A 16,625-nucleotide genomic window follows, 5' to 3' on the forward strand; every position below is an offset into this window, starting at 1 on the left:
CACACACACACACACACACACACTTGTACTATTATATGTACCAGGGCCAATTCATTGTTGAAAAGTAATCTCCTTAGTAGGGATAGAACTCTGATCATAACTACTCTTTGTGCATCTGGAGCATTTGAGATGGCCCAGCTGTAGTGAACTTCAAACTGTGTACCCATACTAAGAAAAGATTCCCTTCTCTTTAACCCATAGGCAATACAGTTATATGTCCTTCAAGGGATTATGCTATCTGACAAAGCAAAAATAATCAAAATAGCTTGGTGCTGGTGGTTTGCACCTATAATATTACCTACTCTAAGCAAGAGATCTGAGGAACATGGTTTAAAGCTAGCTCAGGCAAGAAAGTCTGTGAGGCACTTATCTCCAATAAACTACTACCAAACAACCTAAAACTGGCCAGGTACTGGTGGCTCACACCTATAATCCTAGCTACTCAGGAGGCTGAGATGTGAGGATGGCTATTAAAAGCCACCTGGGATATGAAATCTTTGGAACTCTTATCTCCAATTAACCACCAGAAAACCAGAAGTGTTGCTGTGGCTCAAAGAGTTTGAGCACTAACCTTGAGCTGAAGACCTCAGGGACAGTGCCCAGGAACAGAGTTCAAGTCCTGCAACTGACAGAAAAAATAAAAATAAAAAAACTGAAAGTGGCTTCTTCTTTGGGAAGACACCTAATGGCAGACAATGCCGGTGCAGCAGAAGGGTCCGAAGGCCCCGGGGGCCCAGGCATGGTAGGCCTTGGTGGCTTCAGCAGTGGCCTCTGGGGGCGGGAGCCCAGGGGCTCGTGGAGGGAAGGCCGAAGATCAGGAATGGATCCCGGTCACCAAACTGGGCCGCCGGGCTCAGGACATGAAGGTCCAGTCTTTGGAGGAGATCTGTCTTTTCTCCCTGCCCATCAAGAAGTCTGCGGTCGTCGAATTCTTCCTGGGTCATCCCCCAAGGACGAGGTGCAAAAGCAGACCCGTGCTGGCCAGCGCACCAGGCTCAAGGCATTTGTGGCCATTGGCGACTACAATGGCCGTGTCCGCCTGGTGTGAGGTGCTCCGGGGAGGTTTCCACTGCCATCCCAAGAGCCATCATCCCAGCCAAGCTCTCCGCTGTCCCCATGCGGAGAAGACACTGGGGGACCAAGATCAGCAAGCCTCCCTCCCACTGTCCCGCGCCAGGTGACAGGCACTGCTGATCGGGGCTGGTGGTCTCCTCCCCGCCCCCAGCTCCAGCTGTGGCCACAACGTAAGATTTTATACAAGAATAATAAAGTGAATCAAGATTTAAAAAAAAAAAGCTGAAAATGGAGCTGGTGCTCAAGTGTTAGAGCACTAATCTGGAGCAAAATAAAAGCTCAGTGACAGTGTCCAGGCACTGACTTCAAGCCACAGGGCTGCCCTGCCCCCACATTCACAATTAATTAACTAATATAAAATAATAAAGACTCAACAAGATAAATACTCATCTCTCTTGAGTGAAAAAAATGCAGCTTTTAAACATCGGATTATATTGCTTGGACCAGCACATATTGGACCAGCTCAAAGAGTACTGCTCCAAACTTCTCATATGGAATACAATAGTTTTTTTGTTTTATGAAGTTTCAAACCTCCAGAGGGTTATAGATGCCATAAACTGAAGAAGTCAACTGACAAAGACTATCTGATAGCAGAAGCTCAAATTTTACAGCAGTACATGTTCTAGTACAAATTCAAAGAAACCAATTTATTTCTCATAATGAATGTTGCATTTTGAGTACACATTCCAACTGGTTCAAGAGGTGAGGTGAGCAGAGGGTGAAGTTCTACTTTCTTCTACTTGATGCATTATGCTGACCTTGCTATGCAGCTGGGATACTGTGCTGTTACTAAACTGTTCTCTCTCTGACTCATGATTCAGACCTTATTATATTTCCAAACATGACTCCAATGTGTGTGGCCAAAGAACCATTTGCTGTAGCAGTGGGTTCTAATAATTTTTCATAAGAATTACACAAAGATGAACTGGCCAGCTGCAGTTGAATTTCCTACACAACAAATGTCTCTGCCATTGGGACCTATTTGTGAAATAATATACTATGTTACATTTTAAAACAGAGTTCTGTGTATCTGTGTTTATGATTCTCTGTGTCTCTGTGTGCCTGTTGACTCACTTTCTCTTCTAACTTTTCTTATATGAGTAAATTAATTTGTCTTACTTCACTTATATCCTATTGCAAATAGAATTCTCCTATATAATGGTACCCTCACTCCCGAGAGCATGCACTCACTTTCCAACATCTTAGGAACCAATAAAACACATTTGAACACCAAGGGTAAATTGGAAAAGAATGGAAAATCCTTCCCTTCAGTATTTCAAATAAATATTCCCATCATACTGTTTTGCAAGAGGAAACACACTTTGTTCACACCCACAGATGCTGAGGCCATGCTGACCCCACTACCATCAACACACACACACACACACACACACACACACACACACACACACACACACACACACACACACACACACCTGGTCTAGCTGTTCTCAGTTCTGTTCTTATTTGGAAGACAAGGTCAAATGTGAACCTGCTACTTTCTGGAAGAGAAACCAGGATGGAGAGATGACCCGCCCCAGACAACCAAGGGCCATCTGATGCCCTGGGCACCAACTTCTACAGCTCCTTCCTGGATCACCTGGGTCATGAATGGTGTGCGCCATTGCAGACACCGCAGGTAAGACTCTATGGGTGCTCTTGTTCCCAGAAGTAAGCAAACTGAAAATTCATCCATGAATATTTACCCTGGGATAGAAGACAGCAAACTAGGCAAGAGCTCCAAGCAGCATATACCCATTCTGTGGCACACTAGTGGTCAGAATGGAGGGAGAGTCACTGACAGAGATGTTAAGAATGATCACATAGGGTTAGGGTTAGGGAGAGATGAGTCCTAATTCTTCTGAAATGTAGAATGTGTGCTCATCTCACAGTGATCATGAAATCCGGGGCCCAGGGTTTCATGAAGTTTCATTGTTTCTAGTTGCTTATGTATTTGTAATGTTTCCATTGGCTCACTGATTCAAACAAGAAATCTATTAAAGTGCAACTTAACAGAGAACAAAGAAGAAAAGAATGATTCCAGTGTTTATGAGGGTCAAGGATAATGTATAGAGGGGTTACAGTTACATTTGTCACGTAGTAGGTTCATTACTTCTCACACATTGATACTCCTCATGTTTTTGTCCCCATTTCTCTCACCCCACCTCCTACCAATCCTCTTTTTTCCTCCCTTCCCTATTTCAAACAAGCAAATAAACGTATATACAATATAACAGGTAACAAAGTCAGATACAGTAACCACATGAGTGTAACCATAAGGGCAAAAAAAAAGAAGAGAAATAACATAGTACATTAAGAACAACAATCACACAAGATAAACCTCTTGTTTCCATATGCTAGAGTTCACTCCATTTAGCCTCATCCTATATGACCTATTAAGACCCTCTGCTAGGAGAATCTTAAATGTGTACTCATGATTGCTTTAACAAAGAAATATATTTGCTTCAGCTGTTAGAGGTATCACCAACCACAGGGGATTGTGGAGGATTTCAGGACCCGTAAAAATCTTGCAAGGGACAATGGAGGGAATGGAAAAGTCAATGGATTGTAGACGTGTTTTGTCACTCCTGGTCACTTGGGATGTTAGATGCTGTGATATGGTGGTTATGCTTTGAAAGGGTCCTTATCTGTTACAGTGTATTCCTGGAGGTAAACAATCAGCTGTGCATGCTTGCCTGCCTCCTATTCCCAGGTGAGTGCTGAGTGGGGGCTTAGTGGGGTAGAGAGAAGGATGGTGGAGGGAAGATGAAAGAAGTATCAAAGAAAGTTAATGATTGCAGGAGCTGATGAATCTTAAACTTAATGGGTACAAGGTGGGTATTACTTTGGAAGATAATCTCTGCTTTTTTGTCTTTGTTTTCCCACTAAAAGGCTAATATTTTTTTAAAAATGTTATACTCAGATTAGTGAGTTTAATGGAGAGTAAAGAAATGAGGAAGAGAAAACACCAATGATGGTTTACTGATGGGAACCTGGCTAAAAGCACTTGTGTTCTCTGCATCACCGAACCATGGGCATTTTTCCATTTGTAAAGTTGGACAGACATAAGACAAATTCAAATAAACGGTGTCCCACAACAAGAAACAACAACCGCAGAAAGGAGAGAATGCCTTCCTGATTTGTTAATCGTATTTTATTTTCAAAGTGCATCATCTTTGGCATCATTGCTGTAGAAGTACAAATAAGCAAATTCAGTTGATGTTAGTATGTTTATATTGTTAGAATACTGAGCTTATTGTCTTGAGAATTTTATACCTGACAGAAGTGAGTTAGAAGACATTATTTTACATGACCTTAGACTATGAATATCTATGTGCACATAATATATATAGTGATATATCTCATTAATTTTTATACTATTTGCATGCATACATTTTTAAGTTCATGTCCAAAAAAAGGTTTTGTATCTGAGTGGCCTTGCTTGACTTTTAAAAAATCAGTCCTGGCCCCACTAAGCTGCTCCAAAAAGCCATCTTTGCATTGTTCCTGGCTCCTGCTCACAGCAACCTCCTCTGCCACGGGCCTTCTCAGCCACCGCGGACTCTGGCAGCCTTCTTCTTGCCCGAGTCATCCAACTCTCGCATTCTTTTTTCTCCCTGCACCGATTACCGTTGTGCCCCCCCCAACCATGTCAGATGTGGCTGTGGACACCAGCTCCAACATCACCACCAAGGAAGGAGTTGAAGGAGAAGAAGGAAGTTGTGGAGGAGGCAGCGAATGGAAGAGATGCCCCTGCCAATGGGAATGCTAATATGGAAGATGGGGAGCAGGAAGCTGAGAATGAGTTAGATGAAGAAGAAGGAGGAAGAGGAAGAAGGTGATGGAGAGGAGGAGGATGGAGAGGAAGATGAGGAGGCAGAGGCAGCTCCAGGGAAACAGGTAGCTGAAGATGATGAGGACGATGATGTCGATACCAAGAAGCAGAAGACTGATGAGGATACTAGACAGCAAAAAAGGAAAAGTTAACTAAAAAAGGCCTCCGTGACCTATTCACCCTCCACTTCCCAGCTCAGAATCTAAACGTGGTCACCTTCAAATAGAGAGGCCCGTCGCCCTCAGTGGGCAGCATCACCAAGCTCTCCACCACCCCACAAAAACAACCACGAGAATTTGCAACAGGAGAGGAAATAACAAAACTTCCAAGGCCCTCCTTTTTTTTCTTTAAAGTACTTTAAAAAGGAAAAAAAATCAGTCCTGGGGCTTGAACTGGGGGCCTGGGTGCTATACCTGGGATCTTCTGCTCAAGGCTAGCACTCTACCACTCTGAGCAACAACATCACTTCCAGTTTTCTGGTGGTTAATTTGAGACAAGAATCTCAAAGATGTATTTTCCTTAACAAAAATATCTCACAGACTTTCCTGCCCAGGCAGGCTTTGAGCTATCATCCTCAGAATGCAGCTTCTTAAACTATGAGAATTACAGGTGAGAGACAATGCCACCTGGCTTGACTATATTTTGGATGATGAAAACAAAGAGTTACTTAAATTCTGTGAAATAAAAGAATGTTTGGAGTTTTCTGCAGAGTAAATCCTAGACCGGCAAAGATGGCCAAGGGGCCACTGAATCAAGTACAGTCAGTGCAACAGTGGTAACAGAAACTATATTGGGAACAAACTTTACCACTACGGGGAGGGTGGTGGGAAAGGAGACATGGGTTGGGCAGGGTGAAAATGAGGAGGGGATAATACTGTCCAAAAGAAATATACTGGCTGGGAGTTTAGCCTAGTGGTAGAGTGCTTGCCTAGCATGCATAAAGACCTGGGTTCAATTCCTTGGTACCACATACATAGCAAAAAGCCAGAAATGGTGCTGTGGCTCAAGTGGTAGAGCTCTAGCCTTGAGAAAGCCCAGGGACAGTGCCCAGGCCCTGAGTTCAAGGCCCAGGACTGGCAAAAAAGGAAATATACTTATGTCTTTACCTACATAACTATAACCCCTCTATATATCACCTTGACAATAAAAGTTACAGAGATAAAAAAAATAAGCACTCAAAAAAAGAATACAAAGATTTATTATTGTGATGTTAACATTGCTTTGCTTCTGCCCTGTGCAAACACACACACACACACACACACACACGGATACAAATAAATAGAGCTGCAGAACCATCAATCATAATGAGGAATTTGTGAAGCAACTGAGAGTTGAAGAGAATGCACTCCGATTTCTAGAACTCTTCCCACCTCCAGTGGAGAGCCAGCATGGGGAGTAAATCTACACACACCAAGAGGTAATGGTGGCATTCAAACTGAGGAACAAAGGGCATGCCAGTCAGATGAGTACACAAACCAGCCTGTCAATGAAATGTTGATACAGAGTGCTTTGAGTCCTCTAAATCAATGATTTATGATACAACTACTGAGTCCATTTCTCACAAAGTGCATGTACACTGCTGATAGACTTTGGAAACTCATTCACAGCCCATTCCTTGCTATCAGGAGTCCAGACAGTGTTTACATTCTCAGAATATTTACCCTGTATGCTGCTAAGGGCCTGCAGTCAGGAGGTAGAAAAAATTCTTAGTAAAATATTTGGGAGTGCCAGGCACGGTGTCTCAAAGAGTCTGAGTTCTGAGGATCGTGGTTCAAAGACAGCATGGGCACTAAAGAGTCCGTGAGACTCATATCCAATTAATCACTAGAAAATCTTAAGTGGTGCTGTGGCTCAAGGGATAGGGCAGTAGCCTAGCTGAAGAGCTCAGGGACAGTGTTCATTCCCCACAACAGACAAAAAATGGGAGTATTTTTATTATGCTATTTATTGTTCCACCCAGAGATTATTGATCAGAACTATCATCAAAGGAAATCGGTCAGGAAATGTTGATAGAAATTCCATATTTAGCCAGGCGTGGTGGTTCCCATCGTCTGTAATCCTAGCTACTCAGGGGGCTGAGATCTGAGGATCTCAGTTCAAAGCTAGCCCAGGCACTAAAAACCGTGAGACTCTTATCTCTAATTAACCGCTAGAAAACCAGAAGAAGTGGTGGGCAGTAGCCTTGATCAGAAGAGCTCATGGTCAGCGCCCAGGCCCAGAGTTCAAGACCCATGACCAACAACAAAAAAAGAAAAAAGAGAAAAAGAAATTCGAGACTTTCCCCTTAGCATTATGAGTGGCAACATATCTCAAATTCCAAGACATCTTCCTCTAAGTAATATCTCATTAACTCTCTCTTCTCAACTAGACAATGAAGTCTGGTAAATTATTAGACATAGGATTCTGTCCTAATTTCACATTAAAATTAAATGAAAAATTTTCAAATGTTTTGATTGAAAAAGTAGAAAGTGACTGAGTTTCCTGTGTCCTGGGAAACATCAGGAGAGCAAGCCAAGTTCTAGGCTTTACCCGTCACTATAACACATTGAGGGGACCATTTCAGAACTTGTATAGCAGCCCCTCAATTAGGGGCTGAAACAAGACAAATATCAGGAAAGACAAGAAGAGATGAAAAAAGTAGGAGGAGAAAGAGGAGGAACACAAAGAAACAAAAATTCTTGATATCATGCCCTAAGACACACTGACCTGTTTCTAAACCACTCATTTGAAAAACCAGACAAGTGGAAAATATGGCATATTGGTTCTTATCCCAGAGGTAGATCTAACCTGCTCATTCAGCCACATACCTTTTGCTCCCCATTGATAAAAAGGTGCCTGTTTAAATATTTAGAGGGAAGCATTGTGAGCACTTTTGCCTTTGTGTACTTGTACTGGGGCTTGAATTCAGAGCCTCAGTGCTGTACCTCAATTTTGTGGCTTCAGTGCTCTACCACTTGAGACAAACCTCAACTTCTTGTTTTTTGCTGTAAAATTGGAGATAAGGTCTCACAGACTTCTCTGTCTAGGCTACCTTTGAACCCTGATTCTCAGATCTCAGCCTCCTGAGCAGCTAGGATTACAGGTGTGAGGCACTAGGGCTCTGCTGACTGTGGCCATTTAAATTTTTTCTTTTACTTTTTTATTCTAATGTTTCATTGTTATTATAAAGGTGATGTGCAGAGGGGTTACTGTTATGTAAGTCAGGTAAAGAGTTCATTTCTTTTTTAGCAATGGATTATGGGCATTTTTCAGTTTGTTCAGATCATATAGAAGCAGGGGACCTTGTGGTGAGACATGAGTCTACATGGCTGCCCCTGTTGCCTTCCATAGAAAACACAACCACGTGTCCACTTGATCATAAAAACCTAATGTGATCATGTGAGACAAAAAGAACATTCCTCACCATTTGGAAACACACAGAGGATGAGAGTGATGAACACCAGGTGCTGTTTTCCCCCAAACACATGGGGGCTTTGAAGAGCTCCCTGAGAGCTCAGGAGCCTATCAGCTGGCTCTTCTCTGCTGTTGCATGGCATGTATACATGACAACAAATGCTTGCTTGGCAACAAGTTAGTTGTTTCTGGAAAATGAAACTCCTTAAGAACTCAAGGGGAAGAAAGCCACCCTCTCCTCCAAAGATAGCCAAGTTCAACAGGACACTCTCATCTTCTCTAATTAAGACACTACCCAAAGGGTCAACAGATGCACAGGCTTCCTTTGGTGGCCTCTACAAATGGTCTCTTTCCTGAAAGCTAATAGCATTTGGGAGACCTGAGTGTCTATTCCTTCCCTCACTACAAGTAAAATGTCTCCTTTTGTCAGGAAGGTATATACTTTGTTGCTAAAACCTGAAATGAGGCAAGAGGTAAATGAAACTGGGCTTGATAAAGCAGATTGGAAAGTATGGTAGTTTTGTGTATGCTCCTAGAAAATGTAAAAGGAATTTGTAATGAGAGTACATCATTTTGACAAGACTTATTATGGAAAAAATAATTCACTGGGCGAGGTAGTGCAGAACAGAGTAATTCTGTGTTTTTGAAAAAAATAAAGGTAACTATGTTATTAACCCTTCTGTATTGTGTTGTCTATATAAAATTTTTCCAAGTATGAGTGTTCATTATAACCAGTAATCCTGCCAAAAATTTGAAATTCTCTTGATGTGTTTGAAAAAAGAAATTACTATGTGCCTGTAGCTCACACGTGTAATCCTACCTACTAAGCAGTCTAAGATCTGAGGATCATGGTTCCAAGCCAGTACAAAAAGTTTGTGAGTCTCTTGTTTCCAATTAAACAGCAAAAAAGTGGAGTTGTGGCTGAAGTGGTAGAGCACAAGCCTTAATAGAAAAAATCCAAGTGAGTGTTCAAGGCTCTGAATTCTAGACTTAGCACTGACACAGGCACACATACACGCACACATACACACACACACACACACACACACACACACACAGGATCATAATATATCACACATGCTATGAACTTAATCCTACAATGTATTCCTATTCCATACAGTTTACTAGACCCATTTTCATGAGTGGTAGTGAAGATTGGAAGCAGGAAAAAAATCATTGCCTTTGTGCTCGATGTGTCTAAGTCTTTATAATCAACCCCCCTGAAATCTCACATCCTGGGTCTCTTCCCATGAGTTAAGCTGCTTTGCTCCAACACATCCTACCAACAATATGTATGCACTATTACTACTGTGACTAAACGTGGTAGGGCCAAATGAATATAGAATGAAATCTCTGAAAGCATGAGCCTGATGAACCCTTCCTCTCTTAAACTGATTAGTATTACGTATTTCTTACAGAGATAGAAAGCTAACTACCGGACAGGTTGAACCAGCTCTTCTCTTACTAGGGCAATCTGAGCCTCACAAATGATAGGTGGTTTGCCCATGGTTGGAAACTTAATAATGATGTGAAAGTTTAGCAATGTTTTTGCCTGCTGATAAGTTCCTTTGGAGCAGCCAGAGTCTTATTTCAACCTCTCAACCTGTAGTCACTGTGGGGAATTGGAAAATTAAGGCAATTTTTTTCTTCTTGCTGAACCAGATGACTTGCACTAGGTCAGAAGTTTCAAATAGATTCATAGATGTACAGAATGTTTCAAAATCACTGTCATTCATGGAAAGGTGGCATCTAGTAGATACTACATTTGACCTTAGAAGACAGAAATCCTAATCCTGGGGTATAAAGGGAGAGTGGGGTGCAGAGATATCCTGGGGAGATTACTACTATGTAATTCACTGGTAAATCTTGGGACTAGACAGAAAGGGCAGCATGGCCTATAGATAGAAGCTTTCCTGGGGGTTGGAATGTTGAGTTTTGTTTTTGTCAAAAAGGGTGGGAAAGTTCTCCAGGGCTAAGAACTCCCTTTGTTGATACAAAGTGTTATGTGTGTCCCTTAAAATGCACCCTAACTTCATAGTAAAGGTTGATTTGTATCAATGTTGGCTTCGGGCTCTAGTATATAAACTGCCTCCTTAGGATGAAAGGGGTAAATGAGCAGAAACTTTTGAGAGGCAGCATCACGCTGTGCTGTGTGTGGATACCAAGGTGGAGAGTGAGAAAGACGGCGGTGAGAGGTAAAGACTGATATAAAGACTTTTTAAAAAAATTTTTACATGCACTATGACTAGATGTTAAATGTTACGATTATTTCCGTTTTCGTTTAACAAATGACTACAGCTAAGGCTCAGAGAGTTTAAGTATGGTGCCTGCTGTCACCCGGGCAAGCTAGTAGCTGGGTTCGGATCTATCAGAGTCCTAATCCTGGTTTATGCTTCGCCTCCCCTTTTTTTCCTAGTATAATATCCCTCCTCTCCAATTGACTCCCAGAGAGCAGATTCTTTTCCAACGGTCTTGGAAGGATTTATGCGGGTGACTTAACCATCCCTCTAACTCCCCATGTCAAGCTTGATTAATGTTTGTTTGGTGTTGTTTTGTTGTTTTATTTTTTTTCTGTAAAGAAGTCACTTAAAGGCAGGTGAAGCCTGAACCCTCCATTCCTGGAGCTTTTCATAAAATCTATCGTTGTTGCCTCTAGGAAAAAAAAATCTCTCAGGAAGAGGTTTGTCTGCAAGAATCGGACAGCCTTGCCATTCATCACTGCTGGAGGGCAGAATCCGGGGCTGGGGGCCGCACGTCGAGAGGGGAGGGACCAGGGGGCGGCCCCCTTGTGACCAGCCCTGAGGAGAGGTCAGGAGAGAAGACTGGCTGAGGAGCGCCTGGACAGCAGCAGCTGCTGACGTTCCATATCACGCGCCTGGGGCCCAAGGTAACCAAGGCATTTATACAAACACGGGGCTGGGGGCGTTGCGGGGACAGTTCGGGAAGGAAGCTGAGACTTTGCGGGTCTCGCATCGTGGATGACGGTAGCTTGGAGCGAGCAACGCTTGGAGGGAGTGAGAAGCGATTTGAACCGTAGGAGCAAATCGTAGGAAATGAAGGGACCGAAGCGAGAAAAAAGGTGCGAGAGCACGAGAGCGAAAGAGCAAGAGAGGGCGCTAGAGCGTGGAGTACCGAAACTGAGCTTGGTGGGAAGGGCAGAAGATGGAGCTGACCCGGCCCAGAAGCATAGGTAAGCTAGGAGGCGGCGGGGCTGCGGGGTCGTTTCTTTCGGTGACTCCATTTCTCAAAAAGGTAGCCTCCTTTCAGCCATATTTAACATATGATGTTGACCTTAGTGGGTTTTCTTTTTTTTTTTTTTTTAAGATACAGGGGGGAAAAAAAAACGTCAGCGAAATCTGTACCAATGCGAGGCTGCGCAAGAAAAGGGCAGTCAGAGGGTGGTGCCTTTGAAAAAAAAATAACTTTCCATTCTTTCTCTCCTAAAAGCTCAGGCTGGTTTGGTTTTGTTTTCTTTCCCCATCCCCCTCCGGTCTTTTTCTCCTTTTCTTTCCCTTTCCGCCGCCCCCACACCAATCTCCGCATGAACAGATTGCGTTTAAACCAGGTAACCATCTCGTGAGCACACCAGCTCCGGGAGCCCGAGTTGAGGGGGTGGAGCCCCGCGGCCGCAGCGGACGGAGCTCCGAGGCCAGTGGGAGGGGTCCCCAAGGACAGAGCGGCGCAGTGCGGCCATGACAGCGCGCTCCTGTCTCTCAGAAGTTCCTATTTCCTTTCACCTACAGGCGCCGGTCCTTTGCACAGGCCTTCCTTCTCCCGCCTGGAAGTGGGCCGACGATGGCCCAGGTTCCGGAAGGTTCCCGCTCGTCCGAATCTGATGCGGGCTTGAGTTCGGGCGGCGGGGGAGGAGCCTCGGCGGAGCTGGAGGCTGAGAAGGCGGGGAAAATGGAGGAGGAGGCGACGGAGGCAGCGCCGACCGACGCGGTCCGGGAAGCTGAAATGAAGCTGGAGACTGGGCAGGAGATCAAACCTGCGCCTGACGAGAACGTGCCTTGGAGCGGCGGTGGCGATGAGAAGGTGCTCCTACCAATCCCCTCTTCCTATCACAACACCATCTCGTCCTTTAGTCCGCGCCGCAAGCCCCGCCCTCGGCCCCAGTCCCGCTCCCGGTGCGCCCGTGGCCCGCTAAGGTTCCTAGTCCCACCCCCGCCTCCGATCCGGCTCCCACCACCGCCGCCGCCGCCGCCGCCCCCCTCGCGTGCCCCGGCTTGGCGCCGATCCCGGCGTAGATACAGGCCTATATCCAGGCCCCAGACACGAAGAAGCTGCTCTAGTGACCTAAGTGGCTTTAGCGTTCCAGGCGGCTTTGGGGACTGGTTACAGGAGGTTGAGTTTGTTCAGGGTCCCACAGGCTGCTCTCATGTGGTGAGCTTTAAAGTAGCCAAAAACTGGCAGAAGAACCTGCGAATGATCTACCAGCGTTTCGTTTGGAGTGGAACCCCAGAGACTAGGAAACGTAAGGCAAAGTCATGCATCTGTCATGTATGTAGTACCCATATGAACAGACTACACTCTTGTCTGTCCTGTGTTTATTTTGGCTGCTTTACTGAGAAACATATTCATAAACATGCAGAAGCCAAACAGCACAATTTAGCAGTAGACCTCTATCATGGAGTTATATATTGCTTTATGTGTAAGGATTATGTATATGACAAAGATATAGAACAGATTGCCAAAGAAACAAAAGAGAAAATTATGAAAGTATTAACTTCCACCTCGACAGAATTTTCCAATGAACAGTTTATGCCATTGGGGGTTGAAGATAAGCACTCAACCTGTGAGTCAAAGGAACAGGATCTCAATTTGGTGAAACCCAAGAAAAAGAGGAGAAAAAAGGTAGTCTATACTGTAGGCTTGAGAGGGCTAATCAACCTTGGGAACACCTGTTTTATGAACTGTATTGTGCAGGCACTTACTCATATTCCTCTGCTGAAGGATTTCTTCCTGTCTGATAAGCACAAGTGTATAATGACAAGCCCCAGTTTGTGTCTGGTATGTGAAATGTCTTCACTTTTTCATGCTATGTACTCTGGGAGCCGAACTCCTCATATTCCCTATAAGTTACTGCACCTGATCTGGATTCATGCAGAACATTTAGCAGGGTACAGGCAGCAGGATGCTCATGAGTTTCTTATTGCAATCTTAGACGTGCTGCATAGACACAGCAAAGATGATAGTGATGAACAGGAAGCTAGCAATCCCAACTGCTGTAATTGCATCATAGACCAAATCTTTACAGGTGGCTTACAGTCAGATGTGACATGTCAGGCCTGTCACGGTGTCTCGACCACCATAGATCCATGCTGGGATATCAGTTTGGATTTACCTGGTTCCTATGCCACATTCAGTTCCCAGACCTCAGAGTGGGCTGACAGCACAATGAGCAGGGGTGACCACATACCAGGAATCCCCTCCCTTACTGATTGCCTGCAGTGGTTTACAAGGCCAGAGCCCCTAGGAAGCAGTGCTAAAATCAAGTGCAGTAGTTGCCAAAGCTACCAAGAATCTACCAAGCAGCTGACAATGAAGAAATTGCCTAAGGTGGCGTGTTTTCATCTCAAGCGCTTTGAACATGTAGGCAAACAGAGGCGAAAGATTAATACTTTTATATCTTTTCCCCTGGAACTGGACATGACTCCATTTTTGGCCTCTACTAAAGAGAGCATCATGAAAGACGGCCAGCCACCAACTAATTGTGTGTCTGATGAGAATAAGTATTCCCTATTTGCAGTGATTAACCACCATGGAACTTTGGAAAGTGGCCACTACACCAGCTTCATTCGTCAACAAGAGGATCAGTGGTTCAGCTGTGATGATGCCATCATCACCAAGGCTACCATTGAGGACTTACTCTACAGTGAAGGGTATTTACTATTCTACCACAAGCAATGCCTTGAGAAAGACTAGTCATACCAGAGCACTATCCAGAGGGGGGAAAAAAGTAAAAGAAATGATTAGGTAAGGATCCTGATGTGACACACAAATCTACCTGGAATGGACAATTCTAATAGTACTTTACAAGAACAAGTACCACTTGAAGTAACAGAAAAACCTACTTAGAATGGACAATGACAATAATACCTATACATGACATGTGGCATCTGGATATAAAGGACTTATTTTTACTGTGGCCTATGGGTCTATAGAAGACAAGAACGGAATACTAACCAGTGACCATTCAGCCTTATTAAGAGATAGGGAGGGAGACCAGGCTAGAAATGGTCACATTGAGCACAGTTAAAATGAAAGGAAAGCTCAAAATGGCAAAAGATACGGGAAGAGGTATTCCCACGCTACTATATGCCATTTATTTCTACAAAAATATTGTGGAGAGTCTGGGAACATTCATTAGGAAAAAGATTTAGAATGGATGTACCAGCTATGAGTAACCAGCCAAATATTGAGAAACAAAATATTTTAAAAGAAAAAAAAACTTAAAGCTTTAAAAGAGGAACATTTTTTTAATAAAAACCCATTTTTAAAAATTTTGAAAGAACATTTTTAAATGTTAAAAACTTTAAGTTGAATATTTTTAGAAGAAATAGTTAAAATATTTTTTTGATTTTAAAATGATTCAAAATTATTAATGGTGTTAAACATAGAATATTTAGAAATTCTTAAAATTTAAGATAGGTGAAATAAGACAAAGTTAAAAGGAAAAGTTTACCAAAAAGTTCGTGAAAGAAGTGAAATAAAGTTAAAAAGAAAGTTTACCAAGAGAGTTAGTGAGAGACTTTATTTTAAAAGGAAAGAAAAAGAAAAGAATCTTTGAAACTTCAATGTTTATTAAATTTCACAATGTAAAAGCTTCACCATGTGCAGAATGGAGTAAAAATTCAAGTTAAATTCAGAGAAACTGTTTAGAAGAGTTGAAAATTGAAAATCATGCAAGCCAGAAATAGAAGTTGTTCTAGAAGTTTAAAAAGGTTACAGAAAGACAATTTAAAAACAAAAAGAACCTTATATTAGAAGAGACTTACGTGAAGATATTAAATATTGAAAGATAGTAGTTTAAGTATAGAAAGAAAACAAGCGTAAACCATTCAAATAAAAAAGCCTAAAGTTTTTTAAATTTTATTTTTTTATTTACGGATTTTAAGATACAGACGGGTATAAAAGAAGTAAGAGGCAGGAGTTATAAGACAAAGGAGTTTGATATTATAGATATTATTTGGTTTTTATGTTAATGCATAAGTACAATGTGGAAAAAAAGGTGGACCCTTTAACCCTTCTCTGACCATCCAATTTTGAGATAGCAGCAAAGCCTGAACGACTCGTCCATCTTTCTCAGATTCATGCTCCTTCTAATTTCCTGAAGGAAGTAGAGCTACTTAGACAAATCAATTCATCTGAAAAAAAGATGAATACTTTAGGGACTTTGCCTTTTAGAAATGTGTTTAAACGTTTTTTTTTTACTTTGTTTTTGTTTTGTTTGTTTGTATCATAGCTTCTGATAGGTGGATTGTGCTAATTGTGCCGCTTAGTGAAATCAGGTTACAACTGTGAAGCTCTGCTTTTGGGGTTTGAATTCCCTGGCCTGACTGAGGAGGTGGTAGGGACCGGTGTCTGAGGACATATGGCCCACCCTCTCTGCTTTGAGTCTTTCTCTTCATGGGAAAATACTATTTTTTTTAATTTTTGCAGTAGAGCTATGGGTTTGTGCTTAGCAGTCCTTCTGCTCATTCCTTATTCCCTTTTTATTTCCTTATCCCTTTCACTCATGCCTGGTTCCCTGAACCCCTCACTTAGCTGGCCTTTTGTAGGTTTCTTGAGCCCCCAGCCCACAAGGCTGGTTAAGGCTTCCTTAACCATTCACCTAGTGGTTACTCTTAGCCCTCACAGATGACTTCTCTGGAGCCTGCCTTGGAAACTGTAGGCCAGTATAAGTTAGATAATTGTTCCTCTCTCCCCATCTTTATCCCACTTACTGTGCCTCCAAAGTACGTTGTCCATACCTTGGTGATAGTACTTATTCTACTGTGATCCTACTGTAGCTTTGTGATTGTCTGCCTCTTTTCACCAGGCATCCTGAGAACAGAGGGCCATGCCTTACTCATTTTTTGTGTTAATAAATGTTTGTTAAACGTGAGAGTGACTTCTGTTATTTGCTCAATTGACCTTGTCAATAATGTGTTTTCCACCCATTCCCTCACTCATCAAGCTCTCATTACCCAGTGATGTAATATAACGTGATCAGTGTATCTCTCCCAAAGGTAATACATGAAATGCATGTGGTTGCAGGGAATGACTTGAGAAATGATACGTTCAGTAAGAAACATAGCTAGTCTGTGCAGGGAAGCCCAGA

The 16,625-nt window shown here is 42.9% G+C and overlaps 1 protein-coding gene and 1 pseudogene across 2 annotated transcripts; both read left to right on the forward strand.

Moving 5' to 3' along the window:
* The first annotated feature begins 685 nt into the window (after positions 1 to 685).
* On the forward strand, positions 686 to 1,194 carry LOC150040808 (small ribosomal subunit protein uS5 pseudogene; annotated as a pseudogene).
* A 9,925-nt stretch (positions 1,195 to 11,119) lies between these two features.
* On the forward strand, positions 11,120 to 16,399 carry Usp51 (ubiquitin specific peptidase 51). Of its 2 annotated transcripts, none has more exons than XM_090326048.1 (2): positions 11,120 to 11,189; positions 12,046 to 16,399. In XM_090326048.1, the coding sequence occupies exon 2, from the start codon at positions 12,098 to 12,100 to the stop codon at positions 14,225 to 14,227; it is 2,130 nt and encodes a 709-aa protein (XP_090182174.1). In that variant the 5' UTR covers positions 11,120 to 11,189; positions 12,046 to 12,097; the 3' UTR covers positions 14,228 to 16,399. The 2 variants fall into 2 exon arrangements, with proteins under 2 accessions (XP_090182174.1, XP_090182173.1); XM_090326047.1 differs by lacking the exon at positions 11,120 to 11,189 and adding an exon at positions 11,214 to 11,492.
* Positions 16,400 to 16,625: the final 226 nt, after the last annotated feature.

The sequence above is a fragment of the Megascapheus bottae genome, chromosome X (genome assembly GCF_031878675.1).
Source record: "Megascapheus bottae isolate mThoBot1 chromosome X, mThoBot2.hap1, whole genome shotgun sequence".
In the NCBI taxonomy this organism is placed as follows: domain Eukaryota; kingdom Metazoa; phylum Chordata; class Mammalia; order Rodentia; family Geomyidae; genus Megascapheus; species Megascapheus bottae.

Excerpts from the sequence above, each read along its gene's own strand:
- Usp51 (XM_090326047.1), top strand. The coding sequence starts at position 11,356 with ATGAAGGGACCGAAGCGAGAAAAAAGGTGCGAGAGCACGAGAGCGAAA. Across the intron at positions 11,493-12,045 it reads GACCCGGCCCAGAAGCATAG|GCGCCGGTCCTTTGCACAGG; the intron begins GTAAGCTAGGAG and ends TTTCACCTACAG.